Source organism: Cololabis saira, chromosome 24, assembly GCF_033807715.1.
Source record: "Cololabis saira isolate AMF1-May2022 chromosome 24, fColSai1.1, whole genome shotgun sequence".
Classification (NCBI taxonomy): Eukaryota; Metazoa; Chordata; class Actinopteri; order Beloniformes; family Belonidae; genus Cololabis; species Cololabis saira.
The window spans coordinates 19,802,934-19,824,935 of record NC_084610.1 but is presented as its reverse complement, the minus strand read 5'-3'; the positions used below and the strand labels follow the sequence as shown (position 1 = coordinate 19,824,935).

The 22,002-nt window shown below is 41.7% G+C and overlaps 1 protein-coding gene across 3 annotated transcripts in view; it reads left to right on the top strand.

Annotated features, from left to right (window-relative positions):
- LOC133425225 (uncharacterized) overlaps positions 1-17,547 on the top strand; it is a 43,931-nt gene extending 26,384 nt beyond the window's left edge. For all 3 annotated transcript variants that reach the window (XM_061715957.1, XM_061715958.1, XM_061715959.1), the window contains 8 exons: positions 395-829; positions 1,213-1,644; positions 5,738-5,983; positions 6,096-6,353; positions 6,465-6,767; positions 6,846-7,115; positions 16,904-16,987; positions 17,065-17,547. In XM_061715957.1, coding sequence (XP_061571941.1) covers positions 395-829; positions 1,213-1,644; positions 5,738-5,983; positions 6,096-6,353; positions 6,465-6,767; positions 6,846-7,115; positions 16,904-16,987; positions 17,065-17,131 — 2,095 coding nt within the window. In that variant the 3' untranslated portion in view covers positions 17,132-17,547. The remainder of the gene's footprint in view (positions 1-394; positions 830-1,212; positions 1,645-5,737; positions 5,984-6,095; positions 6,354-6,464; positions 6,768-6,845; positions 7,116-16,903; positions 16,988-17,064) is intronic.
- Positions 17,548-22,002: the final 4,455 nt, after the last annotated feature.

Genomic DNA, 22,002 nt, shown 5'->3' with positions numbered 1-22,002 from the left:
GTAAAGAAATGACACTCGACTCCAGATTTTACTGTTACAAACTATTTGTTGAAAGGCCGATTAAAATGTCCTTTTCAAGGCTGAATGTGAAACTAATTCCATTAAGGAGTACCGGGCTTCGAACATTGGATTTTTCTGGGTTTTTGGTAAAACAGCTCCCAGACTGATTGGTATGGAAACTCTTCAATAGGCCCGTTGATGCTCAGCAGCATCCAGCTGCACGGTGACCCCCCTGCAGCCCATTTCTGAAGTCAATGTTCACTTACCAATAAAACAATAATGCCATTGTTTCTCTCAGTTTCCTACATCCTACTCATTTTAAATAGCTGCTAGTTTGTGACTGATATATTATTAAGAGGTCAAATCAGCACTAAATGTTTCCTTCTTGTTCCAGTTTGGATTCTGACGGGTCAGATCTTCATGACAGAATCAGGTTTTTGGGGAATCTGTTCTGTGCAGCAGCAGAGAGAGAACAGCAGACAGGAGAGAAGATCCTGCAGCAGTTATCATCAGTGTGCAGATATGAAACATTCCCTTTTGAAGGATACGTGCATGAGGAACAACAGTGTGATGTCCTGCTGGATCTGTACACCCACATGAAGGACTGTGAAACCCAAACAGGATTCAGAGTTCTTCCATCATTACGGTCAGTTTTCCAGTCAGCTCCTGCAGTCTGGATCATAGACCTCTCAAAGAGAAAGACCTCCATCCTCCTGGAAGCGTTGAAACTCCAATCAGAGAAGAAACCAGTGGAGCTGACAGGCTGCTCACATGAAGAAGGTGAAGTGAGGAGTTTTCTACAGTGTCTGCCGTATATCTCACAGCTCAGGTAAACTGATTCTACTTGAATAATTACATGACATAATGTGTTTGAATATGTTTCATGCAGGCCTGTGTTTGGAAAAAAAAATAAGGCACTCTCCTATTCTACATTCAGATTTGTCTTCAGTTTCACCACAAAGATCGTGTTTCATGTAGTCAGTAAAGTGACAGTTACAGTTGAGTTTTCAGTGATGTCTGACAGGATTATTGTCTGAGTTGGGAGTCTGTAACAGTCTGAAAACAATGTTCATCTGCTCTGATGAAAGATGTGTTCACATGTCATTTCATCACAAACATGACACACATGTAAAGATGGAGTCCATCAGTAGTGTTGGTTGTATTTATGCATCTGAGGTCAAATCAGCACTAAATGTTTCTTTCTTATTCCAGTTTGGATGGTTGGAGGTCAGATCATCATGAAGGAATCAAGTTTTTGGGGAATCTGTTCTGTGCAGCAGCAGAGAGAGAACAGCAGACAGGAGAGAAGATCCTGCAGCAGTTATCATCAGTGTGCAGATATGAAACATTCCCTTGTAATAAAAGATATGTAGATGGGAAACATCGCTGTGATCTCCTGCTGGATCTGTACATCCACGTGAAGGAAACTAAAACAGGATTCAGAGTTTTTCCATCATTACGGTCAGTTTTCCAGTCAGCTCCTGCAGTCTGGATCATAAACCTCTCAGAGAGAAAGACCTCCATCCTCCTGGAAGTGTTGAAACTCCAATCAGAGAAGAAACCAGTGAAGCTGACAGGCTGCTCACATGAAGACGGTGAAGTCAGGAGTTTTCTACAGTGTCTGCCGTATATCTCAAAACTCAGGTAAAGTATTTCTACTTCACAAGAAAATTTTAAAAAGTAAATCTATTGTCGGGAAGCAAAAAAATATGGGACTTAAGTTCTTAATTATTCTGCTTTCCTTGAACAATTTTTAGATATACCTTTTTACATGGGATAAATGTTGTGCCAGTAGGAAGTGAATTTGAATCATTTACATCTGAATGTGAATCATTCAATCTTAACCTGAATTGATTATTCCATTCATAGCATTCATTTCAATGTCTCACTATGGGAGATACGCCCCTCGCGCATCCTCAGAAGCATTTATCTCATTACACCAATCCTGATTGCCTGGTGATCACGATGACGTGACACCATACTATAAGTAGCTTCCGCTACGTTGCAACGTCATTAAAAAATCTCTTCTAATTTCTGAACATATCTCAACTCTTAATATTGGCTTGTTAGCTTTACTGTGCACAGACAGGAGCCTTTTTAAAAGTTATCCATCGCCGGGCGCTAAGTACTTTTCAGTCCTCAACATAGACTGCGGTGTACTGTATGTTTCGCCTTCCGTATTTCCACGGTTTAGCGCATCAGCTAAACCGCCTTCGTGTTTTAGCATTCCAGCTAATTCACTTTTTTTTTCAACACACCAGTTGACAAAAATGGACACCACTCTCCCTCAAACCAGGGGAGACGGGGACTCAGGGGCTCCTATCTGGGTTTTGTGGTAACAAGATATCGAATAAATACGCACACCAGGTCTGCTCGAACTGCTTCAGACTTGAACATACCCGCTTGGTGGTTGCTTGAGATAAACAGTCTGGCAAACGGGATTTTCAATATTCCATAGTGAGACATCGAAACAAATATTTCTTGATCTGATCTTGATCTGCCGGATGACTGGCTTCATCCGGCTCTGCTCCTCCCTTTCCCCGAGTGTTCAAGACATATGGCTGAAAATCAGAGGAGACGACAACAAAGTCCATCATGGACCTCCGGCCTAGGCTGTCCTGGTGCCACGTGCACCGATGGACACCCTTATGCTCAAACATGGAGTTTATGGACAAACTGACTAGCACTGAAGTCCAATAGCAGAGCACCCCTAGGGTTCGGATCACGGAGGCTGTTCCTCCCAATCGAGCCCCTCCAGGTATCACTGTCGTCCCCCCCACGGGCGGGGCTTCAGAGGGCACTGGGGGGGACGGTACTTTTTTGCACCACTTGGTTCATATTACGTATAAAGCATTGTATAATATTTTGTGCTGAGATTTTCACACTCACAGTTAACATTAAAACAAAAATTGCAAGTGAATCTCCAAATGTATTTTGGGTAAAATCGTGCATCATCAACAGCCGTCTATCAACGTCATACGTCCTCATCTATCACTTGTCAACAGAGCACAGTAATCCTACAGCCGAAACATGAGCGGGAGTTAGAAACACAAAAGTGGAGCGATAAAAAGCAAAGAAAAAGAAAAAAGGGAGCAAGAAATAGCCAAATTGCCCAAGCTAGACACATATTTTGTTGGCCCTAATCCTCCTCCTGTGGAAGATGAACCTGTTTTTAGCAGCGATTCATTCCCGGGCCCCCGGGCGAGTTCGCCGAGCGCAAAGATCACAGAGTACCTTCAAGTAGTGGTGAGTAGGCCACAATACTTCAAATTGAATTTGAACTTGTATGTGAATTTATGGGCCGCCGTGCCAATCGAGGCCGGTTCTAGGGGGGGGCATGGGTGGGCTGTGTCCACCCAAACGTGCATCCGGCCCACCCAATCAAAGTTTTGGGGATCCTTTATTTTTTTATAATTTTATTTTTTTTATTAATATTAAAAAATATCACAGAATATCTGTACCGTTTCTGATTGGGTGGGCACTGCGCATCATTTTTAAACACAACAATGAACGCATACCGCAAAAGTTGTGTAGTAGCGGAGGGACCCGGTGTTCAGAACAGCACACACTGAAGGCTGATTTATGGTTCCGCGTTACACAACGCAGAATGGTGCGCGTCGCCGCGTACGCTACGCCGTAGGCTACGGCGTACCCTACGGCATAGCCGTGGCTCCAGAGCCTGCACGGCACCGCAGCGCTCCGCCATCCGCACCGACGCTCTCCGCCCTCTCCCGGTCCATGCCGTGCATGCTCTCGAGCCGCCAGCCTGCCGCGGGACCTTTAAATCATTGCAGAGCCTACGCCGCAGGCTACGATTGATTGATTAAAAAAAAAAAAAAAAAAAGCAAACAAAAAATAAAGCAAAAAACATAAAATAAATGCAGTCTCAACAGGGCACAAGCCAGTGTCCTATTTGTGCCGGTGTTCTGCCATTTTTTGCTGCTTTGCCAAAAATGCTACCTAATGGTTTTCTACCTTTGCAGAGCTACAATTTTTGTGTTTTGTTTTTTTTTCTGTATTTTACTCCCTAGCCCACTTCCTTGTCTCTTGCCAGGCCGTTATTGTAAATAAGAATGGGATCTTAATGACCTGCCTGGTTAAATAAAGTCCAATGACTGAATGAATATCAAATAAAGCGATAAAATTGTTTTTTTTTTTCTTTATCGTATAATGTTCACAATGTGTAATGCAATTCATGTCATGGGTAATGTAATAATGTATAATAATGTAATTTTGATGGATCAAATACTCATCCCATATTATCCATTTTACATCGTGCAAGAAATGATTGGCGGGACAATCAAACTTTGAAAATCGATTGTGCGCATGCGCAGAACCCCAAAGTACCAGCATTTCTCGGCAGGGAGCAAGGATTGGCAGAACACCGGTCCCAAGCCCGGGTAAATGCAGAGGGTAGTGTCAGGAAGAGCAATTGGGTTAGCATACTGTGGAGAAGATAGATGAACTGATATGATGACAGCATAGTTTTCTATGCATTTCGGGGGTTTGACCCCCCCAAATTTTTTCATCACCCACCCTACATTTCAGTCTGCCCACCTTAGTGGGCCTCGCTAAATCCGGCCCTGGTGCCAATTTTACTACACTACTGTCATCAGTTGAAGTGGATCAGATGGTGATTTCAGAGAGATCTGGAGACTATCCGTGGTGCTGAACTCCTACAAATGCATTGAATTTGTGTCTGAAAAGTATTGGTTTTATTAGGTTTTATTAGGCTATGTTTTTGTTGTTCTTGTGGTTTGATGGACTTTGTCATGTTCTATCATTATTTGAAGTGGGTTTCCACTATCTTTGGTGCTGTTAAATACAATCAAACGCTTTGGGTTGTGTGTCAAATAGCGGGGCTTCAGGTGGCTGCCCCGCCCCCCGGCCCGACTCTGATATGTTCCGCTAGTGCCCCCCCCCATGCATGCAGGTTGAAGTCCCCGAGTAGAACAATGGAGTCCCCAGTCGAAGCAATATCAAGTACCCCTCCCAGGGACTCCCAGAAGGCCGGGTACTGGTGTTTGGCCCGTAGGCACAAACAGCACCAAGAGACCAATCCTTGACCCGAAGGTGCAAGGAGGCCACCCTCTCGTTCACCGTAGAGGTGAGCCCAACTATCTGTAGCTGGTACCTCTAAACCTCCGCCACAGGCTCCGGGTCCTTCCTCACACCGAGCTGACAGTCCATGTCCCTATTGCCAGAGTTCTGGTCCAGGGATCGTGTTATCGGGCCACCCTGCCACAACTGCTACCAAAGGTTTGGGTAACTCGTGGACCTTCCTGTGGGTGGTGAGCGTTCTTGAAGATGGGCCGGTGTCGCTGTTCCGGTCTGAGCCCGGTCAGGTCTTGTAGGGAAAGACCCGGCCACCAGGCGCTAGCCTTGGAGCCCCGTAACGCCAATCCAGGTGACCTAACGGTCCTTGTTGGTCTACTATTCTTGAAGGGCTTGTGAACCGCTCTTAGTCTGGCCCGCCACCTAGGACCCTTTGCCATGAGAGGCCCTACCAGGATTGTAATGACCCAATAACGTAGTTCCCAGGATCATTTGGGCAACACAAACCCGTCCACCACGGGTGAGGTGTGCACATGATAAATAAATGGATCTGTTCAGGCCTGAGGCGCCTCTTCATGGGAACTTCAATACTCGCCTGTTTTAATGGATCAAAACTAAGATGTGACTTTATTATAATGGATATTTGCCCTTTTAAAACAAATTCTTTTTTTCTAAACTGCAGACTGAGTGAAGAGAATTTCCAGCAGGTTCTGGACCTCCTGCTTGAGATCCCGGACCAGGAATTGATGTTGTCCAGGAGTAGGTTTGATGTAGACCTGACCTGGTGTCGCCTGACCTGGGATCTTCTTCACCATCTGCTGCAGAAGTCGTCATCTCAGACCGTCATTGTGGATTTGAAGACGAACCGCTTCTTACAGCAGAACCATGGACGTCTGGTGCCATTTTTGGACCAGATTGTGTTCAAAAGGTGATCAGTTTTTATTTACATAAGGTGTTTCTCTTCTTGATTAATTCTTCTAGTATCAGTACTTTCTAAAGTCTGGAACTAAATACTTAATGAATACACGGTTTGATTTCAGGCCTGGTCCCGTCTTCACGAGGACCTTCATCAGAGAACTCTACAGAGCTCGTGCTCGTCACATGATACCCAGTTTGCTGAGGTCGTTGGATCATGTGATCAGTCTGAGTTGCACAGAGCTGGACTTGTTGGACTGTGATGGTCTGCTCTTCATCCTGCAACACAGTGATGTTGTTAAACTGAACCTGATGTGGGCCTCCATCCCAACAGAGAGAACCGAGTCCATCTTCCTCAGACTGGACCGGGTTTCTCATCTCAGGTCAGATGTTGAACTGTGTTTCAGTAACATTCACATTCTTCACTGATACAACTGATCACTGAGGGTAAATTTCTTTTATTTGGTGTATTTCTCCATCACTGCTGCCACCAGTGTGGACAGGAACCAGCTGCTGGGGTTCATCCGCTGCTGCGCTGCCTCTTCCAGCCAGCAGGAGGCAGCATCAGGTCTGCTGAGGACTCTGCAGCACAAGCTGGATCTGTCCTGGTCGTCCTGTGTGGCGCTATCAGAGGACGATCAGGCCGAGCCTTTACGTCTGACTGATGGAGACTGCAGGGCCATCTCTACCATCCTTAGATGCAGCACCCAGGACACACAGCTCCTCCTGAGCGACTGGCAGGTGAAGGACAGCGGCTTGGACCTGCTGTTCCCCGTCCTGGACAGGGTCCGTCTCAGGTGAGGGACACCACCACTGCACCTGAACCCCCACGGAGGTGAACAAGCTTCTAACTGAGTGCTCTCTGCTGCGTCTAGTGTCAGTAAGCCTCTGCTCCTCCAGCTGCTGTCCCTGGTTCCTGTGAACAGAGAGACGGACACGGAGAGACGGGCGGAGTTCCTGAGCAGATCTCTGGGTGGAGAGCTGGATCTGAGTCACAGCACACTGGATCAGCGGCTCTGTGCAGTTCTGAACCAGATGCTGGACATCTGTGAAGACCTGACAGAGCTGGACCTCAGTCACTGTCAGCTCACAGACCATCTGCTGTCCCTGCTCATCACCCAGCTGCACAAAGTCCACGTCCTGGAGTGAGTGTCACCAACCCCAAACACAATTCAGCTCACGATGCTGCATTCACATGTCAGAGAGTCAGAGGTTAAAACACTCCTGAGTGAAAGTTACTACAACTACATCCTGTTTTTATGTGAAATAAGAAGCTGCTGATTGTAGCAGGTCTTTGAATCCGACAGATAAACAACCTCAGACGAAAAATTTTCTCTTCATTGTTTATTTTACAAACATTTAAGCCAAAATAAATAAAAAAAATATCACTTCGGCCATAATAACAATTAATTTACTGCTCCTGTAGAAGTCTAGATGATAATTTACTGCCGCTAATTATTAGGAGCTGCATATTAACACAATACTAGCAGGGAACGACAGAAGCAATACTCTCAGAGAATTCATTCTTGGAGTAAGTACTTCTGGAAAAGTTTTAAAACCGTTTACAAACTATCTGGAGCCAATGTTCTGCCGTGAGACGGATTATTGACAAGAAAACTATCAGGACAGCCATCAATCTTCTAAAGAGTGAATGTCTCAGAACCTTTGGGATGGTAAACCTTACAGTGCTTGGAGAACTATGAAAAAGTGTCTTAGAAAAGCGCTATGAGGACTTCCGGTGTAGCGACTAATGGAATAGGACGTGTTTTTTTGAGCTCCTGCAACAACCTTTAAGAATATCTATTTTTGGTACAGCTTTTTCATCTTCCTTCGGTTTATTTTTCCCGACCTTCATTATTCTACTTTGGCCCCGTATTTTTGCCGACCAAAATGCCTCCAAAAATCAAACCATCCGCACCACCGCCGCGGCCTTCTTCGCACGCCGCATCCCCGCCTCGTGGTGACCCCCCGTCCAGCCTGGCCGAGGCCGCCGGGGCTGCCCTCTCTGCTCAAGGAGGCTTTCAAGCTGGAGAAGGAGCCTCTCGTGGACCGCGCTCACCGCACCCTCCAGCCGAAGCCAAAGCCCGGAGAGCGCCCTCGTCCCATCATCGCCCGTCTGCACTATCATACAGACTGTGTGGATATATTGCGCCGAGCCAGGGCTCAGCAACGGATTACGTGTGGAGAGTTGACTTTTTCTGTCTTTCCCGACCACACCCAGAAGACGGCCCGTGCCCGAGCCGCTTTTAATGACGTCCGTCGCCGGCTCCGCGAGATCCCGGGGATCCGCTACGGTCTGCTGTACCCCGCCCGCCTCCGCATCACTCACAACGGCGCAGAGAGGGAGTTTAGGTCGGCAGAGGAGGCCAGCGCTTTCATCACGTCGCTCAAAGTCTAGTTGAACTTTTTTCAGTTCATCAGTGTCTGTTTTTTTTTTTTTTTTTTTTTTTCTCCCACATATACACGGTATGTGGTTTTCAGTTTAACTTGGTCGTGATTGGTTGTACCTCTCTGTTAATGTTGCTGTGCTTGCAGGAGCTCAACACGAAGCTTGTTAGTTATTAGTTATGCTTAAAGCCATAAGTGTTCTTTTCAGGGATCTGACTCCTTCTGGAGTTTGCACTGGGTTCTCCATCGTTTGGGGATGGGGTCGTTGTAAGTGCAATTGGGGGGTGGGGGGTGGGGGGTTCAGTAGGTTAAGTTTGTTGTTGTTTTCAATTTTCCCCCTTTTTTATTTATTTTTTTTTCTCCTTTTTTTTTTTTTTTCCTCTTTCTATCTTTCCTCCCTCCATCCCTTTCTTTCCTTTCCTTCCTTGGGGATCCGCATTCGGTAAATCTCTATCTTTAGGAATTTAACATATGGCCACTAATACTGGTACTTCTGTGAGATTGTTGAGCTGGAATATTAAAGGCATGGGGAGTCCAATTAAAAGATCGAGAATATTTGCTCACCTGAGACGTCTTAAAGCTGACTTAGTGTTCCTTCAGGAAACCCACATGCGCACCAAAGACCAGGTCAGACTTAAATGTCCCTGGGTTTCTGAGGTGTTTCACTCTGATTTCAACTCTAAGGCCAGGGGGGTTGCTATATTAATTGGTAAGTCAATGCAGTTTTCAGCTTCTAAGGTGATTTCAGACAAAAACGGCAGATACTTAATTGTGGCGGGTACGCTATTTCATATTCCCATATTATTAGTTAATATATATGCCGCCAATTTTGACAACCCACACTTTATGAACAAGCTTTTTGAATGTCTCCCCTCATTGAACGACAGTCTTCTTATAATTGGCGGGGATATGAACTGCGTAATTGACCCCAAACTAGACCGCTCCAGCCCACGAAATCTGACTCCTTCTTCAATGTCGAGGTCTCTTTCAGATTTTGTGTCCAAGAACGGTTGCACCGATCCTTGGAGATTTTATAACCCTCGTACCAAAAAATATTCCTTCTTTTCTCAGATGCATCAATCTTTCTCTCGGATTGATTATTATTTTATTGATGCTAAACTAATTCCCAAAGTACTGTCTGTTGATTATCATCCTATTGTGATTTCCGACCACGCTCCTCTTTCTTTGGATATTCAGTTCTCTTCACAGCCACGCTACTCAACATCTTGGAGGTTCAATACATTACTTCTCTCAGATGATAAGTTCACCAATTTTATTACAACTAAAATTGATGATTACATCTCTATAAATCAAAATGATATGGAACCAATTTCATCTTCACTGCTGTGGGAATCATTAAAAGCATATTTGCGGGGACAAATTATCTCCTTCTCTGCTCACTTGAATAAGTCCCGGAAAGCCAAATTACAAGAACTCTCTATTAAGATCACAAAATTGGACCAACAACTTGCTACTTGCCCCTCTCCCAGTTTTCTTAAGCAACGTGTCGATTTACAGACTGAATTTGATCTCCTTACCACTAATGATAAAGAGCGACTTCTCTTACGATCACGCTCCGTATATTATGAACATGGAGACAAGGCAAGTCGGCTCATGGCTCATCAGTTACGTCGCCAGGCAGCCCTTACGTATGATCCTTCAGATAAAAGATTCATCAGGCTCATTGCATCAGGATCCCACCGCCATTAATTCTGTCTTTCACTCATTTTATTCCTCTTTATATACGTCTGAATCTCCATCTGGCTCCACTGAATTGAATTCATTCTTAGATAGCCTCAACTTTCCTGTTATAGGCTCCGATGCTGCTAAAAATCTTGACTCGCCATTAACGGTAGAAGAAATTAATCTCGCTGTGAGAAGTATGCAAAATAACAAAGCTCCTGGCCCTGATGGATTTCCAGTGGAATTTTTAAAGAAATTTCAGGATAAATTGTCCCCGTTATTGCATGCTGTTTATAAGGAATCACTGGAACATGGCACTCTCCCTCCCACTTTAAGGCAAGCCTCCATAAGTCTCCTCTTAAAAAAAGATAAGGATCCAACTCTCTGCGGCTCATACAGACCTCTTTCGTTAATAAATGTAGATGCTAAGATCCTTGCTAAAGCCTTGGCTTATCGCTTGGAGAACATTGTGCCAACTATTGTCTCAAATAAACAGACAGGATTTGTTAAGGGGTGACAGTTATTCTTTAATGTGCGGACACTTTTAAATATTATTCACTCTAAAACTGTCACCACAACACCTGAAGTCGTAATCTCGGTCGATGCTGAAAAGGCATTTGATAGGATTGAATGAGACTATTTATTTACTGTACTGAAGAAGTTTGGGCTGGGGAATGGGTAAATTTCTTTGATACGTCTCCTTTACACGTCTCCACAAGCAAGCGTTTCCACTAATGGCATTCAGTCCAATTTTTTTACTCTAGCCCGTGGCACCAGACAGGGGTGCCCCCTCTCTCCCCTATTATTCGCACTAGCTATAGAGCCCCTGTCAATCTTTCTGAGGTCCTCCCCCACTTTTACTGGGATCTCCCGATTGGGAACAGAATTTAAGCTGTCACTTTACGCTGATGACTTATTGTTATATGTCTCAGATCCTGTCCTCTCCATTCCTTCAATTTTATCTGCTTTCCAGAGATTCGGGTCTTTCTCAGGCTATAAAGTGAACGTATCTAAAAGTGAATGCTATCCCATTAATGACTCAGCAACACAGCTTGTACAGTCAGATATCCCTTTTAAGATTAGTCCTTCCGGCTTTAGGTATCTTGGGATCAACGTAACCAGAACGTTAAGCTCTCTTTTTTCTGCTAATCTCTCACCTTTAATGTCTACAATTAAATCTGACCTCCATAGATGGAAAAGCTTACCTCTTTCGTTAATTGGAAGAATTAACAGAGTTAAAATGAACATTTTGCCCAAATTTCTATTTTTGTTCCATTGTCTTCCACTTTTCTTACCAAAACACTTTTTTAAAATAATTGATCAAACTATTTCTGACTTCTTATGGTGTGGGAAGGCTCCTAGAATCTGCAAATCCACACTTCAGAGATGTAAATTCAATGGCGGACTGGCATTTCCCAATTTCCAACTGTATTATTGGGCAGCACATATTCAAAAAATTTCATTTTGGTTCAAATCGGTGAATAGGCCATGGTGTAAATTGGAGGCACAGTCATGCATTTCATCCTCTTTACCTGCTCTACTTACCTCATCTATTCCATCCAACCTCTCTGTCTTTACAAATAATCAAGTGGTTCACTCCACACTTAAAATTTGGTATCAATTTAGGAAAACCTTCAAATTTAAGTCAGCATCTACTTTAGCTCCATTACTGAACAATCATTTATTTCGACCTCCGCTTACAGATTCAACCTTTCTCATATGGCATAATAAGGGCCTTAAAAGTTTTGGAGATCTTTACAAGGATGGTATCTTTCGCAGCTTTGCAGATCTCTCAGGTGAATTTAATCTCCCGCCTTCTCATCTCTTTCGATACTTTCAGATTAGACACTGCGCTAAAGCTTTGTTTCCAGTTTTTCCATCCTCTCCGCCGACTCTACAGTGGGAGGTGCTTTTAAACCATGATCCACTTCAAAAATCACTGATCTCTAAGGTTTACGATGACCTTCTGTCTTTTGATATCTCTCCAGTTATTAAAGTTAGGGCTGTCTGGGAAGATGAACTGGATCTAAATTTGGAGGATGACTGGTGGGACGCTGCTCTTAAAAAAATGTACACAAGTTCATCCTGCGCTCGTCTTACACTTGCGTTCTTCCAGGAGAAGGGGAAATAACTCAGTCCGCCTGAAACGGAAAGAGTTATTTCCCCTTCTCCTGGAAGAACGCAAAAAAGGGAACATTGCATATCTCAAATACGATCGGCTGATCTCTCACCCCCCTTCCCGCACATCGGCCTCTGCTGTAAAGTGAGGCTGACTGAGTCAATGGTGTATAAATGTGATTTTATCTGTTAATGTTTTCTTTTTCTTTCCTTTTTTTTTTTTTGTTATGGCTAATACACTCTTGGGTAATATCCCCCCCCTAGGTATAAACAACACAGAATCTGAGCTGCCATCTTCTGCTGAAGCTGTAGCTCTAACAACAGAGGATGACACTCAAGATCTTTGTAATTTTCTTAAGGATAAGATTTTCAATCTCGTTGAAGTAGATACTAATAATAAATATAACATCAACATTGATCCTGATCTGAATTGTCTTAAATATGCAAACAGATCTATTACAAGTGAATATTATAATATTAAAACATTTAATACATTTAAAGTGAGTATCAACTCTCACTCTATGTTTTCTACTTTTCACCTAAATGTACAAAGCCTTAATAGTCATGATAAGTATGACAATTTTGTTAATTATTTATCCTCACTGAATCATGAATTTTCTATCATTGCTCTCTCAGAAACGTGGCTCTCAGAAGCTACTAAATCTCAGTATGATTTGTCATTATATAATGCTGTTCACTCCTACAGATCAGAGAGAGTGGGTGGTGGTGTGTCAATTTACATTCACAACAAGTTTCAATTTTTTATTAGGGATGATCTTGCTTTCAAGCATCAAGCAGCTGAGATGGAGTCTCTCTTTGTCGAAATACCTTCATGTTCACTTTTTGATGGCAAAAATATTATAGTGGGATGTGTCTATCGACCCCCGGATTCAGATCTAAACATTTTTTGTGATAATATTGCATTAACATTAGACATAATCAATAAAGAAAACAAATTATGTTATTTATTAGGGGACTGGAACATTGACTTATTTAAGAAGCATGCAGCAATTACTGAATTCCTTAATACCATGTACTCTAACTGTTTTTTTCCTGTGATTTATAGACCAACAAGAGTGACCACTTATTCTGCCACTCTTATTGACAATATCTTCACAAATTCTTTGAATAATGTTGCCCATTCAGGTATTCTGATAACAGATATATCGGATCACTTTCCTGTATTCCATATTTCTTTGCCAATTAAAAGTGAACATGTGGAAAATAACTACAACTTTAAATTTAGAATCTTTAACAAAAGAAATACAGAGAAGTTTCAGAGGTTGGTTGACAACATTACCTGGGACGATGTTTATGAACATTCTTCTGTCCAACTTGCTTATCAGTCATTTATGAGTTATTTTAATTCTGCCTTTAATCATTGTTTTCCCCTGGTTAAACCCAGGAAGAAAACTGGTGAAGGTCTTCGGAAGCCCTGGTTTACAACAGGTCTCAAAAGATCCTCTATGATAAAAAACAAATTGTATAAAAAATTTCTTACTAATCCTACTCCACTGAATTCTGCAATCTATAAAAAATATAAAAATAAATACATCCATCTATTGCGGATGTCTAAGAAACTGTACTTTTCAAATAAATTCAGAGAATCGTCAGACATTAGGTCCACCTGGAAGGTTGTCAACGAACTTCTCAACAAAAAAAAGTGTACTGCCCCTCTCCCATCTCAGTTTAAGAATGGTAAAAAGATTCATGATAACCCTACCGATATAGCAAATGAATTTAACAGTTTCTTTGCAAATGTGGGTTCTTCTCTCTCAAAGGATATGGGAGTTTCAAGTAGTAATCATTTAGATTACATTAAGGGCAATTTCCCTACTATTTTACAGTTTGAAGATACTAACGAAACAGAGGTCTTAGATTTAATTTCTAATTTGAAGATATCAGCAGCTGGTCACGATGATATTGCTGCTTCATTGGTTAAATCAGTGTCTTTCTCAATTAGTAAACCCCTTATGCATATTTTCAATTTATCTCTGCAATTTGGGGAGGTTCCTCAAGACTTAAAAATTGCCAAAGTTATTCCCCTGCACAAATCTGGAGATCCAAGAATCTTTAATAATTATCGCCCCATATCAATTTTACCATGTTTCTCAAAAATATTGGAAAAACTGGTTTACAACAGAATGTTGCACCATCTAAACAAACACAATATCTTATACGAGCATCAATATGGTTTTAGAAAAAATCACTCCACAGATATGGCCCTTTTACAACTGGTGGAAAGAATCTATACTGCTATTAATAATAAAGAATTTGCTCTCGGCATTTTCATAGATCTTTCCAAAGCCTTTGATACTGTGGATTATACTATTTTACTTGACAAATTACATCATTATGGTTTCCATGATATTACTTTGAAATGGTTGTCTAGTTATGTTCATAACCGTGAACAATATGTGCATGCCAACGGTTGTTTTTCGTCCAATGTTAAGATGTCGTGTGGAGTCCCTCAGGGATCAATACTAGGACCCCTTTTATTTCTCATTTATGTAAATGACCTGGCTACTGTATCTTCATCCTTTACACCAATCTTATTTGCTGATGATACCAATTTGATACTAACTCACAGAAATTTTGATTCACTTATTGAGCAAGCTAATTCTGGTATAGCAATGCTTTCAAAATGGTTCCTTGCAAACAAGTTGTCGTTAAATGTTAACAAATCTAATTTTATTGTATTTGCAAGTAAAAACAAAAAATATTGTCCGCAAAAAGCTAAGATCTCTATTGGTGGTATTGCAATCAATCAGGTTTCATCCACCAAATTTCTAGGTGTCTTTGTGGATGAGAATTTGTCCTGGAAAGAGCATATACATTCTGTAACTAACAAAATCTCTAGATCCCTTGGTATCATCAGAAGAATCAGAGGTTTGGTCCATCAGGCTTGTCTCGTTACTCTGTATTACAGTTTAATTTATCCTTATCTCATTTATGGCAACATTGTTTGGGCAAGCACATATTCATCAAATCTACACAAATTACTCATTACTCAAAAGAAATTTGTAAGAATAGCTACTTCTGCCTCCTATTTGGCCCCATCTGCCCCTTTGTTTAAAAAATTAAATTTATTATCCATCTATGATATTAACGTACTTCAATCATGTGCTTTCATTTACAAATGCACTTATCTTGCAAATAGGCTTCCAAGTACTTTCAAAGATTTTTTTAAGACCAATTCGCAAATTCATAACTATAATACCAGACAATTTGAGGATCTCCATTCTTCATTCAGTCGTACCAATAGCACTCAGTTCTCCATCAAAGACAGAGGTTCCTCACTCTGGAACTCTCATATACTTATCGCAAAATCTTCACTGTCTATTAATAGTTTTAAACAGAGATTGAAGACCAGCCTTATTGACCAAGCGTCTAGAAGTGCTTCCACTTAATGTGGACTCACTTCTGCACGTGCACACCGAGAAATTGTCTGTTTATATCCATCTTTTTTGAATGCTGTTTTTTTTTTTGTTTGTTTTTTTTGTTCTTGCTATTATTTCAATACAATCTATTTTTCCTGGTGAGAACTTTGAATAAGCCCATTTAGGGCTTCCTTTCTCACCTGCACATATTTTCATGTTTTTTTATGTTCATTTAAACTTTTGTACCGTTTTTTTATGTTGTGCAAATAAACAAATCAAATCAAATCAAATCACTTATACAGTTTAAAGTACTGTTTAGAGTCCACTTTTCTAAAGCTCGACTCTCACAGATCTATCCCAGTGTCACTGACGAATGCGACAAATGTCATGCCTCGTCCTGCAATTTAACCCATATGTTTTACTCTTGCCCACTACTTTCTCGCTTTTGGTGGAATTATTTTGACACCATGTCAAAAATACTCTCGGTGAATATAAAAGTCTCCCCCCATGTTGCCATATTCGGGCTCCCAGAGGACCATGGCCGGTTTACTTCAAATCAAATAGACATTTTGGCTTTTACTTCCTTACTGGCAAGACGCCACCTTCTTCTCCACTGGAAGTCGACCAAGGCTCCTTCTAGTACCCAGTGGCTCAACGACACCATGTTTTTTCTGAAGCTGGAAAAGATTAAATATTCACTGAAGGATAGTTGCAACAAATTTTATAATAAGTGGCTTCCCTTTCTTACATTCTTCCACTCTCTCCAGTCCCTGCCTCCTGATTGACGGATCCCCCCCTCCCTCTCTTCTCTCATTCCTCTCTTTCTTCCTCCTTTTTATTTATTTTTATTTATCTTTTTATTTACTTTTCTTTTGTTTTTGGGGTTTGTTTTTTTATTTTTTTTGCTTTGGGTTTTTTTTGTTTTCTTTTTTTCTCCCCCTTTTTATTCATCTATTTTTTAATTCATACTGTTTAGCTTTAATACTTAAATATTACTTATATATAAGAATATAATAATTTTCATGTATTTGTCATTATTTTGTGTGGATTTTTTGTTCTGTTCTTAATCCAAAAAAAAAAAAAAAGGAGGTGGACTGTATATATTTTTTTGTTTATTCCTGTTCAACTGTGCTTTACCCCCTAATAAAAATATCAAAACAAAAGAAAAGTGCTATGATAAAACGTATGAATTGTCATTATTATTATTGTTGTTATTATTATTATCTGAGATGAACGGGAAATTGAGGTTGACAAAACTGGATTTGAACAGACTGTATCATCTGTACGGCAGAGCAGTTTTATTCTGAAGGGCTAGATGTGTTTGACAGCAGAATAAAACACAAATGTTCCTGTTTGTGTTCCAGTCTGAGTCATAATCTGATCTCTGATGCTTCCACTGATGTGCTGCTGCGGCTCGTCTCCATCAACCCCTCCATCAGCTCTGTGAGGTGAGTAAACCTTCATCATCATCATCATTTGTCACCAGATTAGCTCACGTGTCTGATCTGTTCTCTTCTTCTTCTAGACTCTTCAACAACAACATCACAAACACGACGGCCTTTAAGAGACACCAGCAGTTTGAAATCTGGTGAAGCATCCGCCACTCAAGGGTCCTGTCACCACCAGCCCTTAAAACCCGTCTCCTTGACGACATCCATCCATCTTCTACACCTGCTTCCTCCTACTCAGGGTCTCAGGGGTCTGCTGGAGTCTGTTCCAGCTCTCCTCAGGGTTTATCCAGACACGTCCGTCTCAGGGCTTCGTGACGACATACCTCTCGTTTCTGAGCTGCTCCTGTCATGGAGATCATGATGATGTCACTGTAATGAGTTTATTTGAACCTTTTATTCTCTTGTGATCAAAGATGTTAGTGGTGTTGGGATGTTTCAGCTCAGTTGTGGATCAATGATCCAGGAAACAGCGCCAGCTGGATCCAGTGAGGGCATTCATTTGTACTATATATGTATAAGTTTCCTTTGAAGAGTCTTGAAAATAAACAACTTTGGACAAAGTAATTTAGTGTTGTGTTTTCCTGGAACGGGACTCTGGGAGCGGAAAGGAACTTTAACTCTATGAAAACGGACTTTTGGAGCTTTTGTCAGTAAACCTTGTCGGTGAATTCATCACTGTCAGAAGTTAGACGCTCTCACATGTTCAGTAAGTTTTCTCTCCTGCTTCTAGACCGTTAACTTCAGTCAGGAATTACTTGAATCTTTGTGACCCAGCCGGCGATAAAATCCTGAAAGCTTCTTAGCCCTAAAGTGTCTGTTGGAGTTGGGTCACACAGTTTTTTGTCCACTTGGTTTTAAAGTGATACTGCGGTAACTGAACTGTTAAAAACAGGAATTATTTAAAGTTCACTTAAATAAAGTCGTGCCACAGATCATTGTCTAGAAGTCCAGACAGGCTGTCAGCAAGTTTACATCATCTTTGCAGGTCAAATCAATCAAATCCAAATCAAACTAAGATGTCTAATGATGAAATGAAGCTCGAATAAAATGTTAAATTCAGAAACTTCAAGGGATATAAGTGAAACTCGCTCTTCTTATTTTGAAAAACACAGTTTAAAACTTTTAATTTTGATTGTCAATTATAATTTGATAGTTTTCAGTACTTTTTTATTTCTTTTAAAAATCTGCTATGACCGGAAGTACAATTTTTACATCACATATAAAATATATTCTTCCTGTATATTAATGCTGAATAACTTGTGAAAAGAAAATGTTTGGTAGGTTTATTGTGTTATTGTTATGTTGTTAGATTCTCCAAATAAATTGAAAATCTTTCTAGTTTCAGTTTGAAAAAAAAAACGAGACGTTGCGACAAATACATTTTTGCTAAAACCCTCTTTTGTCATTTATTTTGAGGTATTATCAAGTATTTACGCTGTCTCCACGACTAACAAACCTGAAAAAATAGGAAAATTATTAATTAAATTAAATCACTTTTATCAAATTTGACGGTCTCCGTCATTTTATTTTGAAACAACAGGATGTTCAGTTTGATTATAATGACCTTTTCTTCAGAGCATGGCGTCCTGCTGCCACCTGGTGGTGATATGTGGTAACTGCAGTAGGCTTAATAGTATTATCAGAACTGAAAATGAGAAACATCTTTTCCTTATTTTCCTGGATACTTTTTTGATTTAAGTCCCGAAATATATATTTATTTTTCAAGTACTAGGCTAATAGTAATAATGAGCTGTTAGGTTCTGTCCAATTATTTTAAAAGTGAATAGCAAACTGTGTACTCGGACTCATTTTTGATAAAAGTTCCAGTTCTGGCATATCACCACAGTATGTTCAAGTTATATTTTTAGACGGACTGATAAAAAAAAAAAAAAAAAAATCATCACCTTGATATATTCTTGAACAGTGAAAATCAAATTTTCTGAAAAATAAAAGAAAGAAAAAAAGTCATACAGCCAAATAATAAACCTTTTATTTAGGGGATGGCGTCCTCCTGTCACCTGGTGGTGGTATATGGTAACTGCAATTAGTGTAAAGCTGGAAGAATCGTCATATAAAAGTGTTTCCTGTTATTCTTTTCAAAATAAAATTGACGGAAACCAACAAAAACACCTCAACGCCAACATGCCTGACTTGACTGTCGTGACAGCCAAAGATGGATCGAATACTTTATATAAGTTACAGTCTGTTTGAGAGGTCTAATCAGAGTCTAATGACAAACTGTGCTGAATTTGTTCTGATTGTGTTAGAAGTAAAGTAAAGATCAAGTGCAAATATAAATAAGGAGTGATTACTGGTCTACTACTCGTACTTTTAGTCTATTTGCCAGCCTATAGAGCCCTATTGTGAATCCGGCAATGTTGAGTACCCCAAAGTTTTATGTTAGAAATGTACAGTATAGGTCCCCAGCATTTAGGAACTGCCGGATGCTAACTTGCATATGTTGGGCAATTAGCATAATTAGCATAAATAGCAACAATTAGCATACTCACATATATGGACAATATTTCAGCAATTGCTTGGCCAATTTGGACAATATTGGAGTGGTTCTGGGGGTTATTGATGATGCTGAATCCATTTCAAAATGCCCGTTTCAACCAGAAGTGGCCATATTTCAACTCAACACTTTCAATTTCAACTCTCGATTTTGATGAATTTTAGTCGATTTTGAGGTTATTGATGTGCTTAATACATTGGACTTACATTTCAGAATCAAGAGAGCTAACCCTAACCTTAACCCTAAAAAAAAGCTCTAAATGTGATGAGCGACAGGATGACTGGGCTAGGGTAGTGGAGCTACGGGTGAATGGCGTCCTGGACCTGCCTGCAGCTTATGCCTAGTATCACACCAAGTGCTACAATGATTTTAGGAAGGTGCCTATTGACTCAAGTGCAAGTATTAGTTATAAACCAGTTGATAGGTGCTTAGCTGCTGTCATTGACCACATGAATGCAAACAAGTCGGTGACCTGGACTGTGTCAGAGTTACACGATGTAAATTAAGCTAATTCGGGGGACCTCTGCAGGAAGCAGATGCTATCCAACTTGTGTGATTATTATGGTGACACTGTAGTTGTACTGAGGGTTGAATTGTGCCTGACTATTGTTGGCTTTAGACAGTGCGTTGGTAAGTCACTCAAACTAGTAAAACAAGCGGAAACCTCTAGTGATGATGATGATGTCACCAAGCTTGTTAGGAGAGTGCAGGCGGAGGTCCGGAATATTCCCTTGCCCCGTGAATATGACCTTGGCAGCTTCCGACATGACAAGGTCATACAAGACACAAGTCCAACCCTCCTCAAGCTTGTCTCCAGTCTCATGTCCAAGGAAGGAAAGGTGACTAAACCATCACTTGCATGCATCAATGCATCCAGCAGCACATCAGTAGGAGCTGGAATCAGACAACTCTGGGGCTTGCTGTGAAACTCCACCATAAGCATGGTAACTCAGAATTGGTTCAGAACCTAAATGAGCATGGCATTGTCACTACCTATGATGAAGTCCTACGGTTCCGGAAGTCAGCTGCCAAATATGCTTCTGAGGACCCAGATATGTACCTGTGCGCAGTTGGCCTAGAGAAGCGCATCGGCACAATCCACAGTTGGGGTGATAATTTTGATCTTGTCGTCTTCACACCCAATGGTCGCCGCACGACTCATGCCATGGCCACTCAGTTTGTGCAGAATCCAGCAGGTATCCTGTTCACTGGAGGAGCCACTCCTGGTGGTGGAATCATGTCACTAAAATTACCCCGTCTGACGAAGCTCGAAGCTGGGAAACTTTGTCTAGCAGAAGGGAGCAGTTTTGTCATTGAACATTATACAGGCCCCAAGAAGATGACTCCACCAGCTGTAAAGGAAGTCCCAATAACTGATGCTATCCAAGATGCCATCAAATAGAGTGTTTCAAGAGCACAGAAGAAGGACGTTGCTTGGCTCTGTCTGCTCCACTCTTCCCCTCTTCCCCTGGACTGGTCAGCCTACAATGTTGTGCAAGATCGCGATGGTGATGACAGTGATCCTAAGCTGAAGACGATCAGTGTCTTTGGACCACTGCTTGACTTGCCCCCTGCCCACCCTGATACAGTGCTCAGTACCATCGCCTACTTAGACACATCACTCAGGCGCCTTGGTATGAGCCACAGTCATATAACGTTTGACATGCAGCTGTACATGATCGCATGCCTGATAGAGGGTGACTGGCTGCTGCAACAACAGTGCCTTGAAGAGATGCTGCCCTATTTCTTTGCCGTAGGTCATCATCACTACTCAAGATGGATCACATGGCATCTGTGTGACATGCAGCACCTTCCTGCTACTGCCAAGGATGACCTCCTCGCCGGAAGCCATGTGTGCCGCCACTCAGATGGTGCAGCTGCAGTGAGTGGTGATATGTTTGGGGAGCAGACATGCATCAAGCAAGGGAAGGGAGTAGGAGGCATGAAGGGCATCTCCACCAACCCTGAGCAGGTCGCCGTGTGGATCCAATCTTTCGGTATCTGCTCCCATCTCTCCAAGTCATTGGATGAGATGTACGACAATGCTGAAGCACTGGATAAAACAATTAAGCCCAATAGACATAAAGAAGAGGGTAAAGGACGGCGGGAGTTGGACGCAGAGGACCGGGCTAAAATCCTGAGAGTGCTATGGGAAAACTCCCACCCACTCACCACAGAGACTACTACCCTCCACCATATCATAAACGGCCAGGTGGCGGATGGAAAGGTCAATGTGCAAGATGCACTGAAGATTGGACAGGACATGAGCACACTGTTCTCTTCATCACTTCCTGGGGGATTTCATGTGCCCATCTCAAATAAGGTGGTGACAATGAAATTCAAGACAAAAGGAGTGAAGGTCAATGGGAAGATCATATGTGACCTTGAGGCATTGTTTGCTCGGCTGCTGGTGGTGGGGAACAAGAGAAGAATTGAACTCTCTGCCCTCTTTTACTACGAGCTCGGCCTGGTCCCTGCATCCATCACCGATGAGTAT